Source organism: Natator depressus, chromosome 11 (assembly GCF_965152275.1).
Source record: "Natator depressus isolate rNatDep1 chromosome 11, rNatDep2.hap1, whole genome shotgun sequence".
Taxonomy (NCBI): Eukaryota; Metazoa; Chordata; order Testudines; family Cheloniidae; genus Natator; species Natator depressus.
The window spans coordinates 31,712,715-31,736,434 of record NC_134244.1 but is presented as its reverse complement, the minus strand read 5'-3'; the positions used below and the strand labels follow the sequence as shown (position 1 = coordinate 31,736,434).

The window sequence follows — 23,720 nt, the reverse complement described above, 5'->3', positions numbered from 1 at the left end:
ATCATTTTGCTGAATGCTTTATGTTTGTTTCACACACTGAACGCTAATGCTGTGTAAGTGTTATATGTGTTGAACACATTTTAACACTTACAGCCGCTTAGTGTATTTCAAATTGCATTTAATCACAGAAACAAATGTCTATAATAGTATGCCTCTACATATATTCAAGTATCTACCAATACAATTATAATATTTCTATAAGATTATCTTTAAGTATAAAATATAACTACTGTGGTACTGACAACAATAAACATCAGCAAGGAAGTGCTATATACTAAAAAAGCTAAATAATTCAGAATATCTAAACACTACGTCAAACAAGGAACCGGAATACCAAAATACATGCTTACTTCTGGGTCCATTTTTGGAATTCTACAAGATCAAGTTTAAAATAGTTGTCAGTAGAATCCTAAAAATGTAACAAGATCAACAATAGAGCTTAATACAGCAACAGTCACATGCAGGAATCGAGGACTGCATCTATGGATCAAATGTATCCACAAATTGGATGTTTAGTTATTCTACATTTTTCACAATGTATCTGTGGGTATATACAACTCATATTTAAGTAAGTGACAATAATCACAATGAAATGATCTAGATTGATATATTGACCAAATTAGTAATGCACAAAGAAAATTCTAATAGATATCCTGCAATGTTAGCATGCATTTTCCAGCCAAATAACTTAGCTTCAACTGCCACAGAGAAATATAATTTACTTCACCACATGCTATTTCCTTTCCAAAACATACCTGTTACGAGCTCTCTTATTTCTGCATCAATAGATTTTCTTAACAATCTCAAAAGGGCAGATATCCCACCAACATTCTTCATTGCTATTTTATTTTCGTCAGTCGACTTTCCATAAACGAGGTTTCTCAGTGCGCCACAAGCGTTCTTCTGAACTTCAAGGACTCTGTGATCCAAAAGGTCAACCAGATGCTTGATTCCTCCTAACCTACATACCTAGAAAATAATACTCAATATTAGTTCAAATTAATGGTTAAATAAGTTTCATTCTGTGCATAAAATGAAAAAAAATATATAAAGAAAATAAAAAATATCTTTCTATTCCAAGAAGAAATGCTGTTGTACATGGGGACTTATCAGTATAACACTCATATTTTATTGCACAGCTAAGTGTTTACTGGCACTTCCATTATACACAACTATTTTTAGACATTTATAAAGCAATTATTATTGAAATCTTTACATACTGTTTGCAAGTTACAATCCGTACCACAGTACTTCCCACATCTAAGAATACCTCTATAAGGAATTCCAAGAGTACCACAGTAATGCTAGAGAAGCAAAATTATAGAGTTTTAATACCAGCTATATAACTTCATTTCAATAAGAGTTTTGGCATAGAAAAGGTTCCTTCTTACAAGCAAGATTTAGTTGACAAAAATGTATTAAATAAATAACTACATAAAATAATAACTATAGTAGGAAAACCTTCATACCTGTTACTTAAAGAAAAACAGAAGAGAAAACTTAGGGTTAAATCTGGCTCAAAACAAGATTAATAGCATTGTTTACATAATAAATAATAAATTCTAATTAAAGCAATCTTTAAAAATCCCTCAGCACTGTTTGCAAGGCAAATATTGCAGCATTGTATTAGCATATGAGAACCAGAAAACGAAATTTACAAAGAGCAAAAATGAAATTGACTAGCCTCTTGTCTCTATTCAAGTTTCCCCTCATCAATTAGGACCTGAAACTGCTCCAACTATCCTTTATGAATTTGGTCAGCCTATTATAGATGGTAAAGTCGTACATGACCATCAGTGCCTGGCAGATTGAAACCCAGAACCAGAGGGAGGCCAGTGAGTGCTCTTTCCTCCCAAAGAGGTCTATCCTTTTAGCCTCCTTCTCATTAGATGTAGACCTGGCCTGTCACTGTCATCACCAGTGAGTCAAGGGCCAGGTCAAAGAAAATGTATCCTGATCACTTAATGAGCACAAATTAACTCTTCTCTGTTCACTTGAACCCCAGAGCTATGGTGGCCAGCATCTGCTAGAGTGTGTTGGCTGATTCAAGGATGGCCTCGTTAATTGGTAGAGCCACCCTGCTTGGGCCTGTGCTGTGCAGAATGTCCAGCAGTCTATATGGAGCCTCCTGGATATCTTCCAGAGGAATATAAAGGGTCTCCACCACAGATTTAACCAGATGTTGGAAGGCATTGAGTCATCTGGGCATGGTGGGGAAGCTTCACGCAGAGAGCATGGCTCTGGCTCTACCCCATCCTATCTTGGTAAGGGATTTGGCAATGGGTTTTGCACTGAGACTCGTACCAGCTGGCATCCCAGGCAGACCTCCCTCAACTGCTTTGTCATCCACAGAAATGACTTACAAATACTGAACCTGGAAGGAATATGGGCTTCCCCCAGGCGGAACACAGGGAGCGTGTGGGGTGTGAGCAGGATCACTAGCATACACAAGGGGGAGTCTCAGTGACAGCACCACACCCCAAAATACACTAATCTAAACTATAAACTAACCATTCCTAACTATTTACAGGAAAAAGGCCAAAGAGTTCCAGTGAGCACTGAGGCTCCATCCCAGACCACAAGTGGTGACAGAGAACTGAGATTGCGGCAGTACAGCAGCCCCTTTATACCCTCAGTGAATAGCACAAGGAGAGCAGGGGTGCATGTGTGGACCAAACAGATACTTCTCGGAAGAATTCTCTGGAACTGAGTGCATGGAGAACATGAGCTACTTAAAATGCACTACATATAAATTGCACTCCACATAGGGACAAACACTCAAAAAGATTGAAAATTTAATGAAAAGTTTTAGTATGTTGATTTATCCCAAGAGATTAACACAGTTCCGAAAAATACACAGTATTAGGGTCTAGCCAAATCTATCAAATGGAAATTTTTAAGATGGAACCTTATATGTCAAATTATCTAAGGGTGGTGCTTAGATTGCAAGATGATAGGAGTCTTTTATATACACACCCCTAAAATAAGCCGAAAAGGTTCAGAATGAATTCTGAAATGTAAAACCATCAGTAATATAATTCAAATTTTGTAACTGATCAGCTCAACTCTTCTTATGTAGAAAAAAAATAAATGAACGGCTGGTGAATTTGGACTTTTTTTTTATTCAGCTGTTTAACAAAAAAGTCTGTTTTTAAAATAATGCCCTAAAGTCAATCAATCCTTACTGTAATCTAGTTTACTATTGTTGGGGTTACTGTGCAATTGACAGTCTGGTATATACTTGTTTGTACTTCCACAACACAATATAGAGCTACCCTGCAAACTGGCACGACATATATGTATCACACTTACATATAGTGACACTATTATGAAACTGAAATAACAGTGATGAGGTATTAATCTATTATATGAAGTCATTACTATGTCAGCAATCTCTAATACTGTATCTGCAGTATACAAAAAGAAAAGGAGTACTAGTGGCACCTTAGAGACTAACCAATTTATTAGTCTCTAAGGTGCCACTAGTCCTCCTTTTCTTTTTGCGAATACAGACTAACACGGCTGCTACTCTGAAACCTGCAGTATACAAGAGATTGAATCAGTGCTTACAGTTATTTATATAACAAGATTCCTGTTGCTAGAACCTTGTCTCTTCTAAATGCTGTACTGCACCAAGCACACTGTCAATACCCAAATTATCTATTTATTTTGTATCCGTTACAAGTCTTTTTTACTTCTGCTCCTTTTGATGCAAAGAGCAACATTACAAAACATTATAGTTTTAGCTCCATCCAAGTAAGGCAAGAACATTCAGAGCAAAGATTTTTTTTTCCCCATTCTTAAATCTCCCTATTGTGCTTCCAACAATACAGCGCATGTGGTAACAAAATCTGAACACATGAGATTTCAATGACATCTAGACACATCAAAGTGAGTTAAGAAAAGAGTGATGATGGTTTTACGTCCATTTCCATGCCTTAGTCATAACTTGATTGAATGCTGTTTTGGGTATTTAATGTAAAATGAAATCTGAATCAAAAATCCATTCACAAGACCTTTTCACTGAACAACCATCCATCTATTCAAAGAACTATTCTAAACAAAACTATAACAATTGTCATTAATACCAATGGGCACTTTCTTTTCTAAATGAAAAAAAGAAAAAAACCCCAAACCCCCAAATAACAGTTCATGAAATGAAGTATCAGTAATTTAAAGTATTCAAAGAAAAATGCAAGTTGTTGATAGATGTTCTTTAAACATGTTCACTGCTTAATCGTTCTGTTTAGTTTCACAGGCAATTTAAATAGTAAAGATTGGTTCATTGTAGATAAGTAATTTGCATACCTTCATATGTTGCAGCAATGCAAGCATTTTAGTTCATTTTGCAAGGCTTTTAATACCCTTGATATTCTAGTAAATTAATCTGATCCTTATAATAGTGATAAAATAATGAGTCTAAATAATGAAAGATTCAAAGTTAAGGGAGCTTTAGATAAGGCTTTACTGATTTGGGTGGTAAAAGTAATTATGGGCCCTCTCCGATCCAAAATAGCCTCTTGGCTGCTTATCTCTGATTTGAAGGGGGCATTCTCCTCATTCATAGCTCCTTCCCAGGAGTCACAGACTCCATCAAGCTTCCTCAAGTTGAGTAAATTTCCATCCAGCATCCTAATTTAAGGGACAATTTCTCCTTGGCTGATTCAATGTTAGCCAGTCAGGGAAGAACTGATAAAGGCCTCATTGAAGCAGTCTCTTTTGAAAGATTTGAACACACTTCTCTCTCCTACTAGAGGCTGGCACAAACAAGTTATTTCAGCTCTAGTGCTACAGAAATTCCTAAGGGCTGCTTTGTCCCAGTGGAGTCTGAAGGGAAAGGAATGATGGATCCAGTATGTGGATCTCATTTGTGAGATTTTTCTTTTCTCAGAGTAGTTCTACAAACCCACAGCATGGAGCTGGAAGGACTGGGGTATTTTTGCCTTTTCATAAAGGGGACAAATATTTGTCCTTTTCTCTTGGATAGGCTGACCTAATAAATTCAGTCTTTGGCACCAAAAAATCATGGAGCAGGCCTTATGTGAATGGCTTTAATATATATATAATAATATTGACTTGGTTACTATATAAAGTTAAAAATATACATATATCACAAATATTCAGTGCTAACTGGAATTAAATAAACAAGCAGGAACTCAGCTTAATATGTATATGTGAATTGATACTACAGTCACGTTCAATAACTTTTTTCCTTTCCATTAAAAAATTATCTTAATTATGTATGCATTTAAAATAGGAGAAACAAAAACCAAACATTAAAAAGGCTACTTTTTATCATTTAAACATCAACCCAATAAAGACAAAATTGAAGCACTGTGTAACAAAAACAAAGACTTCATACAGATCAGTGAATGCAGATAAACACTATCCCAGAAATCCTTAAATATGTAGTCCTGCACCTCATATGAAGCAGTCTCACCAAAAGGAGTCAGATCGTCTATAAACTTCTCTATTTCACACTGCCAGCACAAACCCTAGCACAGAAACAGTCCCAAGATTTTAAAAAGTAAAAGTAAAAATAAAAATATATTTTAGCTGAGGGGATCCAAGAGCCATAAGCCAAAATACAGAATTCAACTACAAACTACACTTCTGAAACCTATTAAGGAAGGCATTACCTTCACCTACTACCTAAGGTCAACATTGTTACTATTACTAGTGCAACAGGATTGTGCTGGGGAGCAAGATATTTCACATTTCCCTGCCATGGCTACATCACAGGACTGGAGCACAACTTCTCTGGGCCTCCTACTGACCCTCAGGTGGTTGAGAGCTTGACTCTGCACTCCCCATGATGCACCATCCAGTATAATCTGTGACAGACAATAAATTGCTGCAGATTACTTCACTTCGACCTCCAGAGCAAGGTGAATGAAATTAGGGATTGAATTGCAACTCAGTCACAATTTAGTCCCTGGTCTGCTCCTGGGGCAGCGCACCTATGCACTCTCATTTCCTCGGAGCTAGTGGTAAATCCACAATCTAAGTCTTTATAATTATAAATCTAGTCAAAGAATATTATTACTTTATGCCCACAAATTTCTAATAATTGGACACAGTCAGAGGAAGTGGGTCCAAAACCCTAACAAAAGATTAATTTGGCTTGATCCCACACCCATTTTTCAAGTAAATGGTAAAACTCCCATTGACTGCAGGGAGAACAGGACTGAGCCTTTGATCTGCAGTGTAAGTTTTATTAAAGTTTATTTGCTGTTTTCAGACATATATGCTATAGAGAATTTTGAGCTGTCTCTCATGTAAATCAGTATTTATACTTAATCCTAGTGAAATAGGAATCCAATGCAAATATGATGAAACACAGGTGCAGGGGTCTGTGCCAGTTTCTTTACATGTGTGGGGCAAATAGATTCATAGATTCCAAGGCCAGAAGGAACCACTGTGATCATCTAGTCCGACCACCTATATAACACAGGCCATAGAACTTCCCCCAAATAATTCGTAGAGCATGTCTTTTAGAAACACAGCCAATCTCGATTTAAAAATTGTCAGTGATGGAGAATCCATCACAACCCTTGGTAAATTGTTCCAATGGTTAATTATCCTCACCGTTAAAAAATGTATGCCTCTTTTCCAGCATTATAAATGTCTTGTAAAGAGGTCAGTGTGTCTATTTCTTAGTAAGATTTGAAGTATTTTTCTCCTTAATATAATGAAGTCTTTTGATATTAGAAAAATTGCACAGTAACAACAATTATGGAAATTTTTAAATAAATGAAGAAAATTAAAAAGGAACTGTAATAGGACTGTTGTCTCCAACCTAGGTTTGGGGGCAATCCTCCTGTAAATCAGGGACCAAAAGAAGACCAGTCTCCACTTCCTTCAATGCAGTCCAAATAGGAACACAGTAAGAAAGTCTCTTCAGATTCATCTGGATGAGAACAGCTTCTCTGGGCAAGCAGGGAGACAAGTTCCACAGCTCTTCTGTGTCTCTGTTCTCTTCCCTTACTAGGAAGCCACTAGCTCTGTTCCCTCCCAAGTAGGAAAGAGACAGAACTTGTTTCTCCCTGTAAGGCCCCCAGGACCTCTAGAAATCTCAGAAATTGTATGGTTTCCCTGTTTGGGGGACACAGCTGTCAGCTCAACCTCTCAGTAGCCTAATAGATCAAAAGTGTTTGTTCCTATACCCCCTACTCCCTTCTCTCACCACCATAAGCACAATTCCATTTTACACACGAGAAATTAAAATGAAAAAGATCATCCTGCGCTCAAACACAGAACAGTAAAATACCTGGAGGAAATAGTACAGAACACAGAAAATTAATCTCAGTTGGGGATGTCAGGGGCTATCTTTCACTCCAATTTACAAGGAGAGGAATTTACAAGATTCTAAGTGAAATCAATTGCTGTCCACGAAGAAGAGCATTTTGTGATCTCATACAGTACAATAAATACTGCTGCTTCTTGTAATTTTCAATACTCTTTGAGGAGTATTGAAATTTACAAGAAGTTCAGGGCTCTCAAATCACACAAGTTAGCACATCACAGGAGGTGCTTAGCAACTTGCATGATTTGGATCTTTACCTCTACTGACAGATACAAGAAAAATAAAGTGCTGTCATCAAACGGAGTATTTTATCCACATAAGTCAGTTGCTTGCTGATATTTAAGAGTACATTTTTGGTACTTCTGGGTTCTGTTTCCAGGCTTTGCCACAGCCTTGCTTAGATGAGCCCGGGGTAAGTCACTTAATTTATCTGTTTCACTAATACTTTTAATGAATGTAAAGACACAATGAGATTATTGAAAGAAAAGTGCTATATAAATTAAACACAAACCAAATTTAGTGACAGCTAAGATTTCATCAGGACTCATCCACCCACCTAAATGGTTGAAAGCATGAAAATAAGTAGTCAAGGCAAATATCTCCTATTCTCCTTACCACTTTCACATCACCTATGACACTGTTGATAACAGACTCCAGTTTGCTCTGCTGCATTAAACCTTGATGATGACCACATGTTCTCTCATATCAACAGATCAACACATCTGACTGTCACAGATGTCACATCTCTACTGTCACTGGCCATTGTCGGAAGACAGGGTACTGGGCTAGATGGATCTTTGGTCTGACCCAGTATAGCCGTTCTTATGTTTACATAGCCCATTCATTTGGAAAGTTATTCTGCTTTAACATTGCTGTGGTTGTCAGTAAGCTTCTTCATGACAGAGTGAGTTGGATGAAGTGAGATATCTATTGCATTCCAGTATGTGTTGGAGATGGAGGTGAATGCTTCATGGAGTGTATTAGCAATTGTGTTGGAGGCAACATGGACATGACAAGGAACCCAGGAGACATTTAGTTTATTTCAGCACTTTCAAGGATTTGGATAGGTGGGCTGGGTCCCTAGCGCAATCCTGCCTTTAACAAACAGAAAAATATGTTTAGTCAATTTCCCTATTCCATCAAGCACTGTAAACTAAAACTCCCCAAGAGGCACTGCACCATGACATGGAAATGCAGTTTAATGTTGAAAGTACTCAAGGCTAAACTTTTTCTAGTTGACCCCTCACCCTCCTTTTTTTGCGCAAAATCAAAATTATCCTGTGGAAAATTGACATTTTGCAGAAACTACATTTTCTGTCAATAAATAATTCTCATGTAAAATTCCTAACCAACTGTTGTCAAGATCACATTATTTTTAGCAATAACAACCTGTCAGCTGCAGAGAACTTCTATGAGTGAATTTGTGTCACCATTCACTTCTTGAAAGATAGACTCAGACTCAGACTTTAAGGCTAGAAGGGACCATCATGATGATCTAGTCTGACCTCCTGCACATTGCAGGCCACAGAACCTCACTCACCCACCCCTGTAATAGGCCCATAACCTTTTGCTGAGTTATTGGAGTCCTCAAATCATGATTTAAAGACTTCAAGTTACAGAGAATCTACCATTTACACTAGTTTAAAACTGCACATGACTTGTGGCCCATTCTGCAGAAGAAGGCAAAAAACCCCATGGTCTCTGCTAATCTGACCCAGGAAAAATTCCTTCTCGACCCCAAAAAAGGATAATCAGTTAGACTCTGAGCATGTGGGCAAGACCCACTAGCCAGACACCCGGAAAAGAATTCTCTGTAGTAAGTCAGAGCCCTCTCCATCTAGTGTCCCTCACTGGCTGTTGGAGATACTTGCTATTAGCAGTCGAATATTGGCTACGTGCCATTGTAGGAAATCATGACATGCCCTCCATAAACTTATCAAACTCAGTCTTGAAGCCAGGTAGGTTTTTTGCCTCCACTATTCCCCTTGGAAGGCTGTTCCAGAACTTCACTCCTCTGATGGTTAGAAACTAGGGCCTGTTGATTCATTGCAGTTAACTCACACGATTAACTAAAAAAAAATTAATCGTGTTTAATCACAGTTTTAATCGCACTGTTAAACAACAGAATACCAATTGAAATTTATTAAATATTTTGGATGATTTTGTACATTTTTGAATATATTTATTTTAGTTACAACACAGAATACAAAGTGCTCACTTTATATATTTTTGATTACAAATATTTGTACTGTAAAAATAATAAAAGAAATAGTATTCTTCAATTCACCTAATGCACTCAAGTGCAATCTCTATTGTGAAAGTGCAATTTACAAATATAGATTTGTTTTGTTACATAACTGCACTCCAAAACAAAATAATGTAAAACTTTAGAGCCTACAAGTCCACTTAGTCCTACTTCTTATTCAGCCAATCGCTAAAACAAACAAGTGTGTTTACATTTAGAGGAGATAATGCTGCCCGCTTCTTATTTACAATGTCACCTGAAAGTTAGAACTGGCTTTTGCATGACACTTTTGTAGCTGGCATTGCAAGGTATTTACGTGCCAGATATGCTAAACATTTGCGTGCCCCCTCATGCTTCAGCCACCATTCCAGAGAACATGCTTCCATGCTGATGACGCTCGTTAAAAAAATGCATTAAATAAATTTGTGACTGAACTCCGTGGAGGAGAATTGTATGTCTCCTGCTCTGTTCTACCTACATTCTGCCATATATTTCATGTTATAGCAGTCTCGGATGTTGACCCAGCACATGCTGTTCATTTTAAAAACACCTACACCGCAGATTTGACAAAACTCAAAGGTACCAATGTGAGATTTCTAAAGATAGCTACAGCACACGGGGTCTGAGAGGGTTAGAAGTTAAAAGAGCAACACTCCAACATGGAAACTACAGAATCCAAACAACCAAAAAAGAAAATCAACTTTCTGCTGGTGGCATCTGACTAAGATGATGAAAATAAACATGAGTCAGTCCCCACTACTTTGGACTGTTATCAAGCAAAACCCATCATCAGCATGGACGCATGTCTTCTGGAATGGTGGCTGAAGCATGAAGGGACATATGAATCTTTAGCACATTGGGCACGTAAATATCTTGTGATGCTGGCTACAACAGTGCCATGTGAATGTCCGTTCTCACATTCAGGTGACACTGTAAACAAGAAGCGGGTAGCATTATCTCCTGCAAATGTAAACAAACTTGTTTGTCTGAGTGACTGGCTAAACAAGAAGTAGGAATGAGTGTACTTATAGGCTCTAAAGTTTTCCATAGTTTTATTTTTTAATGCAGTTATTTTTTGTACATAATTATACATTTGTAAGTTCAACTTTCATGATAACGAGATTGCACTACAGTACTTGCACTAGATGAATTGAAAAATAGTATTTCTTTTATCATTTTTACAGTGCAAATATTTGTAATCAAAATAAATATAAAGTGAGCACTCTACACTTTGTATGCTGTGTTGTAATTGAAATCAATATATTTGAAAATGTAGAAAACATCCACAAATATTTAAATAAATGGTATTTTATTATTGTTTAACAGTGTGATTAATCGCACAATTAATCGCACAGCCCTATTACAAACCTTTGTCTAATTTCAAGCCTAAACTTGTTGATGAAGTTTATATCCATTTGTTCTGTGTCAACATTGGTGCTTAAATTAAATAATTTAACTCCCACCCCTCCCTGGTACTTATCCCTCTGATGTATTGGTAGAAAGCAGTCCTATCTCCCCTCAACCTTCTTTTGGTTAGGCTAAACAAACCAAGCTTTTCTAAGTCTCCTGTCATAAGATAAGTTTTTCATTCCTCTGATCATCCTTGTAGCCCTCCTCTGTGCCCATTCCAGTTTGAATTCATATTTCTTAAACATGGGAGACCAGAACTGCACACAGTATTCCAGATGAGGTCTCACCAGTGCCTTATATAATGGTACTAATACTTCCTTGTCTCTACTGGAAATACCTCACCTGATGCATCCTTGGACTGCATTAGTCTTTTTCACAGCTGCATCACACTGGCGGCTCAGAGTCATCCTGTGATCAACCAATACACCTAAGTCTTTCTTCTCCTCTGTCACTTCCAACTGATACGTCCCAGGCTTATAGCAAAAATTCTTGTTAGTCCCTAAGTGTATGACCTTGCACTTTTCGCTATTAAATTTCATCCTATTTCTATCACTCCAGTTTTCAAGGTCATCCAGATCTTCTTGAATGATATTCCGGTCCTTCTCCGTATTGGTAATACCTCCCAACTTTGTGTCATCCACAAATTTTATCAACCCTCTCCCACTTTTTATACCAAGGTCATTAAATGTTAAATAAGATAGGTCCCATGACCAATCCCTGAGGAACTTGACTTGTAACCTCCCTCCAGCCTGACAGTTCACCTTTCAGTATGACCTGTTGTAGTCTCCCCTTTAACTGGTTCCTTATCCACCATTCAATTCTCATATTAATCCCCATCTTCTTCAATTTAACTAATTTCCCATGTGGAACTGTATCAAATTCCTTACTGAAATCCAGGCAGATTAGCTCTACTGCATTTCCTTTGTCAAAAAAATCAGTTATCTTCTCAAAGAAGGAGATCAGGTTGGTCACTGTCTACCTTTTGTAAAACCATATTTATTTTATCCCAAATACCGTTTACCTCTATGTCCTTAACTACTTTCTCTTTCAAAATTTGTTCCAAGACCTAGTATACAACTGAGGTCAAACTAACAGTTCTGTAGTTTCCTGGATCACTTTTCTCCCCTCTCTCAAAAAAAGGTACTACAGTAGCAATTCTCCAGTCACAGGGTACGACCCCTAATTTTACAGATTCAATAAATATCCTTGCTATTGGGCTTGCAATTTTATTTGCCAGTTCCTTTAATATTCTTGAATGGAGATTATCTGGGGCCCCCGAGTTAGTCCCGTTAAGATGACTTCCACCTTGATGTGCTAATTTTTACTTCCATATCCTCATTTCCATTAGCCACTCTACCACTATCCCAACATTCCTCATTACCTTCATTAGAAACTGAGGCAAAAAAATTGTTTAGGTGTTGGGCCATTCCTAGATTAGCTTTAATCTCCACCCCATCCTCAGTGTTTAGTACTTCTTTTTTCCTTGTTTTCTTTTTTATGTATATGACTAAAGAACCTTTTACTATTGGTTTTAAATCTCCTTTGCAAGGTCCAACTCTGCTTGGCTTTTGGCAGTTCTCACTTTATCCCTACACTTTCTGACCTCCAAGAGGTAGCTTTCTTTGCTGATCCCTCCCATCTTCCATTCCTTGTAGGCTTTCTGCTTTCTCTTAATAACATGTTTAAGATGCTTGCTCATCCAGCTTGGTGTGCAACCCTTCCCTATGAATTTTTCCCCTTTGTTTGGGTTGCAGACTTCTGATAGCTTCTGCAACTTTGATTGAAAGTAATTCCATGCATCCTCCACATTTAGATCCTTGAATTCTTCAGTCCAGTCCACTCCCTTCCCTAACTAATTCCCTTAATTTTTTTTAAAGTTTGCCCTTTTGAAATCAAGGTCCCTAATTGCAGATCTATTTTTGTTTATCCTTTCATTTAGTTTAAACTGAATTAGCTCATGATTACTCTCCTACAACCAGCTCTTCTATGAGGTCTTCATTACTCACCAATACCAAATCTAAAATGGTATTGCTTCTTATTGGTTCAGTGACTATGTGGTGAAGAAATCTGTTCGCTATCACATCCAGGAAAATCTGGGTTCTACTATTAATAGCAGCACTTGTCCTCCAATCAATATCTGGGAAGCTAAAGTCTCCCATAATCACACAATTTCCGGTACCATTTATTTAATTAAAAACATTCAAGAAGTCTCTCTCTATACCCAAATTGGATCCTGGGGGTCTGCAGCATACCCCAGGTATTATTCCAGGGGAACCTCTAGTAGCTTTCTTCCCCTAAGTGATTTTGACCCAAACAGACTATTTTATCTATTCCCTCACTTCTAATTTCTTTACAGTCTACATCATTATTAATATACAATGCTACTCGATCACTTTACCTTTATTTCTGTCTTTTCTGAACAGCATATATTCTTCAATACCTGTACTCCAGTCTACTACTATTCTACTATGTTTTGTTATCCCTATAACAGCTTGTTTCACTTCCTGTACCAATAGTTTTAGTTCCTCCATTTTGTTACCCAGGCTCCTTGTACTGGTATAAAAACATCATAGTTGTTTCTGCTTGCCTTCACCCAGATTCTGGTACATTCATTCCACTGCCAGTGTCACATACCAGACTGTTAGCTTCATTGGTATTGTCATTATCTTTCCTCTGGATGTCCATTCTCCTACCCATTGCTGTTCCTTTCTCCATTGCTGTATTCTTTCTTTCTGGATTTTCCTCCTGGTCATGTTAGAATTAGGCGTGGAGATTACATGAGCATCTTCCAGCCATCTCCCTTGAGTTCCTAGTTTAAAGCTCTTTTAATCAGTTGAGCCAACCTCCATCCCAGAAACCTATTTCCCTCCCTATTCAGGTGGAGTCCATCACATGAGAACAGTCCTCTGTTCATGAATGCCTCCCAGTGATAGAACACCCCAAAGCCCTCCTTATAGCATTGATGCCTGAGCCATCCGTTGATCATCATAATCTTGTCTCACCTTCGTTCTCCTCCTATAGGGATAGACAGAATCCCATTGAAGATCACCTGAGCCTCCATTTCTTTAAGCATCTTCCCCAGCCTGGCATAGTCTCCCTTGATGCATTCCAGCAAGAATCTAGCAGTATCATTTGTTTCCACATGAAGGACCATCAGTGGATTCTTTCCTGCTCCCATTAGGATTCTCTTCAGCTTCAGGTCCTACTGGCAGACCACACACTCTTCTGGATCAGCTCTGGTGACAGGCCTCTCTGTTCTTTTTAGTAGGGAGTCACCAATCATGTAGACCTGCCTCTTCCTGGTGTTTGTGTGATTCTTTGACCTACCTCCTGTTCTTTCTAACTGTAAGTCCTCGTCTTTTGTTCTCCCATGCAATCTTCTGTGAGTCATCTTGTATCTTCCTGAAAGATGCTACAAGATCTCCCGAACTTCTGGAAATTTAAGAAAGGCAGGAGCAACTGCAGTAACAGGATGAATACCTGCAATCCACCAGCAGGCCTGACTACTATGTTGACTCTTCCCTGACAGTCAGGGCCAGCATTAAATGACAAAAAATTATGATTTTTGCTAACGCATGATTGAAGTAGTGTCAATATTTAATACACTGGCCCCATCTTATACTCTGCCATTGTAAATTATAACTTATTCCAAAAGGCCTTGAACCACCAACTCTACTGAAAATATTGCATAAACCCACACTAACGCAGTGTGGCTCCACCTCAAACAAGCTTATGAATCTGCTACTGTCTGAGTTAATGACCATCATCCTTTAGCTCAGAAAGTAGAGGATCATGTTTTTAAAACCGGTCCTGGGGCCGGTTTTGTTCAATATCTTCATAAATGATCTGGAGGATGGTGTGGATTGCACTCTCAGCAAATTTGCAGATGATACTAAACTGGGAGGAGTGGTAGATACGCTGGAGGGGAGGGATAGGATACAGAAGGACCTAGACAAATTGGAGGATTGGGCCAAAAGAAATCTGATGAGGTTCAATAAGGATAAGTGCAGGGTCCTGCACTTAGGATGGAAGAATCCAATGCACCGCTACAGACTAGGGACCGAATGGCTAGGCAGCAGTTCTGCGGAAAAGGACCTAGGGGTGACAGTGGACGAGAAGCTGGATATGAGTCAACAGTGTGCCCTTGTTGCCAAGAAGGCCAATGGCATTTTGGGATGTATAAGTAGGGGCATAGCGAGCAGATCGAGGGACGTGATCGTTCCCCTCTATTCGACACTGGTGAGGCCTCATCTGGAGTACTGTGTCCAGTTTTGGGCCCCACACTACAAGAAGGATGTGGATAAATTGGAGAGAGTCCAGCGAAGGGCAACAAAAATGATTAGGGGTCTAGAGCACATGACTTATGAAGAGAGGCTGAGGGAGCTGGGATTGTTTACTCTGCAGAAGAGAAGAATGAGGGGGGATTTGATAGCTGCTTTCAACTACCTGAAAGGGGGTTCCAAAGAGGATGGCTCTAGACTGTTCTCAATGGTAGCAGATGACAGAACGAGGAGTAATGGTCTCAAGTTGCAATGGGGGAGGTTTAGATTGGATATTAGGAAAAACTTTTTCACTAAGAGGGTGGTGAAACACTGGAATGCGTTACCTAGGGAGGTGGTAGAATCTCCTTCCTTAGAGGTTTTTAAGGTCAGGCTTGACAAAGCCCTGGCTGGGATGATTTAACTGGGAATTGGTCCTGCTTCGAGCAGGGGGTTGGACTAGATGACCTTCTGGGGTCCCTTCCAACCCTGATATTCTATGATTCTATGATTCTATGATTCTAAATCCTCAGGTCCATGGTTCAGTCCCCTGCAGATGATCTGATTAGGGATGCATTACATATCATCTAGCCATGAGAGGGGGACAAGAAGCCACACTGTGTCAGCCTGGGTTATAAACTCCTCATGCCAGTGATGCTTGTTCTGAGCTTCAGGTAGTTTGCAGAAATTCAAATCTTCATGTGAGTCTGCCAGAATTAAACCTAGGATTCATGAAGCTAAAATTTTGAACCTCTTGTGCTTTGGTTGAAGGACTAAGTAAGGTCTGTTAACTTGGAGACAGTAGCAGTCTCGAACTTGTATATATGGTGCAGACATTTTGTGTAAGTGTGGGTTACACTCTGCTCCTATCTGGGGAAGCTTGTCCCATGCTTCAGGTGTCCATAGCTGTTCACTCCACATATGTAGCTCCCTGAAGAGTGAATCTGGAATCTCTGGATCTGAAAGAACAAACTACTGATGCTTTAACTGAAGTACTAGATCCAGGAGAATAAAGGGAGGAGCAAACTCATAAGCTACTACTTATGGTGTAGCCCTCAGAAGGACAAATCCATACAGTGTTAGGATGAGTTACAACTGCATCTTCTGAAGTCCTTTGGTGATTTGTTAAGCAGTATGTCTGATACACCACACGATTTTAAACTTTTTATCATTGTGTGGACATAGCTCCTATGCTACCATACCTTATATCCTTAGTAACACCGTATCAACATAACTTATATTAACATTTAAAACAGTAACTTTTTCAATATTAACTAATTAACTCCATTAAAAAATATTGCAACTTTTATCAAACATTCTTCCCAACTGGTCATTGCGAAGAATCACACACACTTAATTTCATATCTTGGACTACCATAGTATGTTTTCAAAAGGGGTCAGAAGAAACCATTAGACACTGGACATTCTTTTTTGTCACACAGTGCATTTCAAAATAGCAATATCTAACCTGTTTTTTTTTAAATAATGTCAAGCATTTCATGAACAACAATGAGCACTTAAAATTAGTTTTCTAACTCCAAACAAGAGATCGTATAGAACGTTTTCATCTCTTAAAATGAAAATCTGGGAGCAAATTTAACTATGAGAGTGCAAGTGCTCCATCATAACATGAAGTATTATTATTGATAATAAAACACTAAAAATTGAGTGAAGGGAGATCAAGGATCTCTACTAAAAGAGAGAATAGGACAAAAAACAAGGAAATACCAGATGTGCTCCCATATAATTTGCTGGTTGGGTTATTAGCTCCATCTCCATTTTTTCACCTAAATATTTAAAACGATGGCCAATAGCCCTTATATGTACAAAGTTTATATAAATTCTAGACATTAACTATGTTCTTCCATTTACCTATATCTTCCCTCCATATCACACTTGATAAACCCTGTCCATAGGTCCATAAATATTCAAGGTTGTTTTGATTAGTGCTTCATTGTACACCACAACTTTTGCTTAAAATGCTTGCATCAAAAAAGAGTGGAAGGCCTATGTAGATTTTTTTTGGAACCACTTAATCATCAGTAGTAGTTCTTTAAATGCTGATTTCATTAAGCCTACGTTTAAGAAATAATATAAGATTTGACATCAGGTTAAATACTAATAATACAATTTTGCTGGATTACCCTCTTTCAATGATTTTCACTTGATATTAAGAGAGAAGTGTTAATATATCTACAATTCTCAGAATTAACATGCCTCTAGTACAAACACATGCTTAAAAGCATCTAGACCAGGGGTTCTCACACTGGGGGTTGGGACCCCTCAGGGGGTCGCAAGATTATTACACGAGGGGGGTCACGAGCTGTCAGCCTCCACCCTAAACCCTGCTTTGCCTCCAGCATTTATAACGGTGTTATATATATATAAAGAAGTGTTTTTAGTTTATAAGAGGGGGGTGGCACTCAGAGGCTTGCTATGTGAAAGGGGTCACCAGTACTGAAGTTTGAGAACCACTGATCTAGATCCAAATGTTACAGTCACCTTTTGTGATCAAAATAAAAGGGAAAAGTGTGCTTGCTCTTTGTTTGCAGTTCTTTACGAAACAGAAAAAAAAAATATCAACACTGTACCTCAATTTTTACTTTGTTATCTCCAAAGCACAGGTGCTGAAGGTAGGCTGCTGCATTTGCTTGAACTGATGGGAACTGGTGCTGAAGCATGTGAATGACTTCAGGCAATTCTGGATCCCGCCATGCAAACTCCCTTCATTAGATAAACAAATTCAAGGGAAGGTGTTAGTTTATACGTACGTTTTACTCCCTATAGTTACTGGAGAGTCTTAGCAGTTTTCTAAAATATTTGCTGCCCTGAAGTATCAAAAGTAAAAGAGCAAACTAAATGTGTGGAAATGGTTCATTATTCCATTCCACCTTTCAGTTTTCCTATCAGTGGAGAAGCCTTTATATTCTTTATTCATCACAGCAAAAATATTATAAATGTCCATATTGCCTTCTTCAGTTAGATTGCTACTACAGATTGTATAGCTGGAGTGAAATATATGTACTTTAACTCTACTTACTGAATCACTGAAATCTATGTAAACCTCCTGAGCTTTAAAAAGAGAGTGGGGGAGGAAAGGAGAGGATGACCCATATGAAGATACCTAGTTCTTATTAATTTAATTCAGCAGAGGACAGGTGTAACTGAACATTTTTTTTCTGAACATTTAACACATTTTTACTGTTTTATAGTCAGTCAACTTGGACAAAAACAGGACTGATACGAGTGGCATTGTCAACCATATCAAAATAAAGTACCACGAGGCTGTAGCAGTTTGAAATGTCCAGTCACTGTGGACTTATAACTCGTTTTATTGTAACTGTTTCACCAAGGACACAGTTATTTTAGGTAGCCAAAAATCTGGCAAGTCATTAGACACAACCATGACATTTATAGCTTTAGGAACTGATTCAGTGATATTTGTTGGGCTATTTTCTCTTTCTAAAGAATTTTAAACAAAACAGTACAGAGAGCTTACTCTTGCTGAAAATCCAAATAAGTGAAGCAACTAAAGTTCCAAGAACAGAATGATAATGTTGTTCCAAAGTAATCCTTTCAAGCAGTTAAGACTCAGAATGTGACATATAATTCTATCAATTTGGTTGTTGACCTTCTAAATATCCTCTTTTAAAAGACACAAATTATGTAAGTTTGGGCTCAAATTTTAAATATTGCCTATATTAAGAAAGATGTGAACAAAAGCTAATAATAATTTATATTTTTAATTGCTATTTTATATTTCAAATTTCAATGGAAACAGTTGTTTGGATTCAAACATTTTGCGGCAGTAGAGGTTGCAGCAGTATGGTAGTACATATGAACCAGCAGTTAAAACGGACTAAACACAAGGTAAAACTGTTTCATTGTGAAAGCAAATTATAATGCAGAAAGCAAAGAAATAGTTCTAGTGGTGAAAAGTAAATTAGATTTTTTAAAGGTCTGTTTTAATAATAAAAGGATTTATTATTAACAATGGTATGGAATTTTAGGAGTGCTTTTTTTTGTAGGTTCTACACAAAACAGTAATACTGCACTTTTATTGGCTCAGCAGTAGTACTTAGCAAACAAACACTATTCCTAGAGCTACACTTATTCTTGCTGACATCATTAAGACAAGACTACAAGTGAGCCAGTTAAATTAAATGAACTGTCTCCATTAGAAACACAAGAACTATATCAAGATTCCCCAAATGGAAAAAATGACAAAACTGATGGAAAAAGATATTTCATTTTCAAGATTTAGGGATGTGATTGGATATACTAACCCCACACTGAGTCAACAAGGGTTAATGAGCTACAGTGGGCCCACTCAGCCCTGCCCTGCTATACCTGCACTTACTGTCACATAATGACGGGCCAGTTAAAAAGGGAAGAGGACAGCCCGGTAGGTACACTGACCAGGGAGAACAGGACCAGACAGGAACCTCCACAGAGACTCCTGACTGTCAGAGCCCTCTGGAAGAAGATAAGCCTGACACAGGCCTATTGCTTTTGGTTTTGTGACTATTCATTTTCTTTACTACAAAAAGACTATTAGGCTGTCTGTGCTGCCTCGGATAGCCCTGAGGGGCCTAATGCGACTGTTGCAGGGAAACCGTGTCCAGTCGGGGTGTCAGGAACTAAGTCAGTCAACTCTGTGGACTTTTGCATCATACTTGAGTTTGCCCTGTAGTTTGTCCCCCAAGAACCAGCGGTCACACAGGAGCCTTCCAAACAATGGAGTGTAACATAAACCATGTTTGTTAGTCTCTTTTAAAAACAGGGGTGTCTAAAACTTGTCAACCTTGCCATTGTAGCCTGACTATAACAGAGCAGATTTTTGGTTGTCCTCATTTTTAAATGGAGACAGGCCCATGGATTTTACAGGCTGCAATTTAAGATGCTCCATTTTAAATGGATTTTATAGAAGAACCAAAAGTGTGAAAGGTGTTTTAAAGACAGAGAGGGAATCTGGTAGCTGCCTCAATTACCTCACAATCCAAGGGCCAGATTATAATTTCCAGAGGTCACTCCACCAGATTAAAGATAAAATAGAAACAAACTGTACTGTAAAGCTCTCTTGGCTTTATCTAGCCACATGTCTGATAACCTTTAAAATGAAACAAGTGGCTATATGATGATAAAGATGTCATCCCCTAGCTGTTGGAGTAACATGCACATGCTGTTAATGTCTCTTTAAAACATTTTAAAGTCAGTTAGTGAATATTACAATTTTTATAAAAAAAAATCGAGATCAGGCATTGGAGATAACAAACAAATCAGGTGCATTTCTTGTTTTAATGATGAAACAATGAAGATGGGACTGACTACACTCAAGACAGCTTTATCTGTACCTACACACCTAATTGTTCACAAATATAAAGTAGGGTAGGCTACAATTTTTTTCAGAAGCATCGTTAACAGTGGGTGATAGTCTGTGAATAATGTCAGATATTGGACATAACAGAATAAATTTTCCTCAGTCCAGAGTCATAATAAGCAACTATTGTTGACTAAACTGCAAGAATAGAATCATGAAGAACCAGAGGAGTAATTCTGAAAATAGTATATTTCTTAAAAATAAAGAGAGTTTAGCATAAATTTTAAAGAGTTTCTTTAATATGGTTCTGAAACTCAGTCTGTGGGCTGCACTTTCAATAAGTGTGGTTGCTTCTACAATTTATATTATATATACACATTACTATAAAATGTTTTACAGAGAACATTTCAGATAATCAAACTAGTCATAATAGTTTAAAAACCATCAGACTATGAAATTATCATATTATACATAACATACTACAAAACATGAAAACATGATTCTTGATTTAGGCAGTTTCCACAATATGCATCCAATGAAGTGAGCTGTACCTCACGAAAGCTCGTGCTCAAATAAATTGGTTAGTCTCTAAGGTGCCACAAGTACTCCTTTTCTTTTTGAGGTTAATATTAGTTCTTTCTAACTAGATCTTCAATTGAATGCTCTCATTACTTTATATTTTATGGAATATTTATAACGCTGTTAAATTGCTAACAGTCAAGATACTACAGCATAGCAAATTTTAAGACATAAAACCTAACTTGTGCAATACTTTTTACCTTAAGAGGGGTCTGGCTGTCACAGGGAAAGACAAGATCTGGATAATGGATAAGAGATGGGAATTTTACACAGCATAAGAATTCTTCTTATGTTTCCCAAAGCATTTATTGCTCAGTGTACTGTAGCTCAGACTCCATTTTATATTTTGAATAATACAGTATTACAAGGCCATGGAGAAAGATGGTAATTAGCTTCCTATGAATACTGTGTCTACAACTTGTACAACAAATATACTAATGAGACAAAGAAAAAGATTTCTCACAGTCTCCCTCTTTTGTTCTAATATACAGATTAGAGAATAATGCATACCATTTCTTTATTTTCACCAAAATGAGTCTATGGGCTTGTCTACTCTTTGAAATTTACCAATATAATTATTCTGGAATAGCTATTTCAGTAAACTTTCAAGTGTAGACAAGCCCTTTGTCTTTCTGATACTTCTGAAGACCTGGTTCAGTCACCTTTACTCTGAAGAAACAGTACCTTACTCCTCAAATAGATCTTTTAAATCAGTGATACTCAGACCTCAGTGGTTCAGAAGCCAAATTAGCAATCACCATTACCCAAAAGAGCCACAGCAGTGTGAATTCATTGTTTCATTTACCATTTTATAGCTATACCTCTTCATTTACTATTTTATAGCTATAACTATATATTATTCTCACAGCAAAATGACTGACCAAGTATTCTACAATTGGTTAATAACATAGTAAAAGCATCCCAATTGGTTAATAATTAAATCACACAGCGTTTTAATATCATGTGCTGCAAAGAGCCACAGCAGACACATCAAAGAGCCACTTGCCCTCACAAAGAGTCACTTGTCTGAGTACAACTGTTGTAAATCAATATTTAGTATGTGGATCAAGCTAATGGGCTACATGTTAAAAATGCACCAGTGGCTAGATATCACAAACATGGCTTGTTAAAGTCTGTAGCACTATTAAGTTGACCCAAAGAAGTGGTCTGAAAGTTTACTAATAGGGGCCAAATCCCATTTGTTCTATGGGCAAGTAGGCCCATTACTGTCTACAGGACTACTTGAATAAGTAACGCCAGAAAAGCGGTCTCCATTTCCACTGTAAATGCATTTGTGCTCTGTTAATAGGAAGCAACTTTTTTCTATCTTTGCAAAATGGGACACTTCTGAAGATTTCCACGCAGCGTCCCGTGTAACGAAAGCTGTTCATAAATAGAATGATCTAGTATATTTAGATATGTACTTACTCATTTTCAAAACCTGGCAAACATGTGTGACAATTTAATTAAAAATACTCAATAAAACCAAATGAAACCTTCCAAGTTCACAAATGTTCCTCAAAGTATATGAAATTTCCTTTTAGACATCCTAAAATAAACTTGGAAGAGAATTACAATAATTGTTAACACAAATGTATGCAACAGTCAACTACTGTAGCAAAGTAAAAGCAAAGCACTTACTGGTTTAATTTCTGAATAATTTTATAAACTGTTACTCATTAAACCTAAATTAATCACAATGATCTGTATAAGACAGAAGTGAAAAATGCACTACTAAGTGTTTCTATTTAATCAAGGAACAATTTTAGAATCAGGTAATTCTTGCAATGGTACATGATTCTTGAAAGCTCAGTTGGACTTGCCTAGGATCTTTCTGTATGCTGTCTATGGATGGAGATCTTGTTGTACCATCATCTGCTGGCGTTGCATGTTGTAGCCTGTTATAACTGGACTCTGACAGTCGGTACTGCATTGACCTGTAGGGTTCCGCATAGGCAGCTGTTGTGTTCAGGGGATAATTATTTCTTTGGTATGCAAGTGTGCTACGCTGACTGGATGACCTTTGCAGATTTCCAACACCTAGTGTAAAATCAATATTAAAATATGCTAGATACCTTTTATAGACATTTGTTATGAGACAATTCTTGGTTTAAATAAAAAGCAAGCAAAATTAAAGTTGAAGTGAGACTGAAATATCCAGAGCTCTAAAAAGCTATCATTGGATAGGGCCCCAGCACCTCTCATATGATGAATCCTTACAGAAAAAGTTCCAAGTAAAGTTATTGTGGGATCGGGCCCAAGTTATTTCTAAATAAGATTAAGAGTTTCAGTATTTAATGTAGTAAGTACTACATGTGTCAAATATATTAGCAGTAAACCAGGAACTGAAGAGGAACCTGGTTACAAATAGAACAGCTTCAGAAGTGTTTAATAACATTCGATTGTATGCATCTATAGTACTGAAGAAAGAAAAATGGGAAACAAAACAAGAAGCTCTCCTGATATTAATGCCACTCCTTTTCATAAATTAGATGCAAGTCTGTCCTGCTTGCTTGGGCAAAATATTAATTGGGGATTGAATTAGATTTAAAGATTCTTTCAAGGCACTAATCTCAAATAGTTCAGAAAAACAAAAATGGG

General features: G+C 37.6%; 1 protein-coding gene across 7 annotated transcripts in view; it reads right to left on the bottom strand.

Annotated features, from left to right (window-relative positions):
- Nucleotides 1-23,720, bottom strand: part of PKP4 (plakophilin 4) — a 242,935-nt gene that overhangs the window by 54,095 nt on the left and 165,120 nt on the right. For all 7 annotated transcript variants that reach the window (XM_074967389.1, XM_074967386.1, XM_074967387.1 and 4 more), the window contains 3 exons: nucleotides 22,939-23,159; nucleotides 17,812-17,940; nucleotides 756-969 (listed from right to left, as the gene is read on the bottom strand). In XM_074967389.1, coding sequence (XP_074823490.1) covers nucleotides 756-969; nucleotides 17,812-17,940; nucleotides 22,939-23,159 — 564 coding nt within the window. The remainder of the gene's footprint in view (nucleotides 1-755; nucleotides 970-17,811; nucleotides 17,941-22,938; nucleotides 23,160-23,720) is intronic.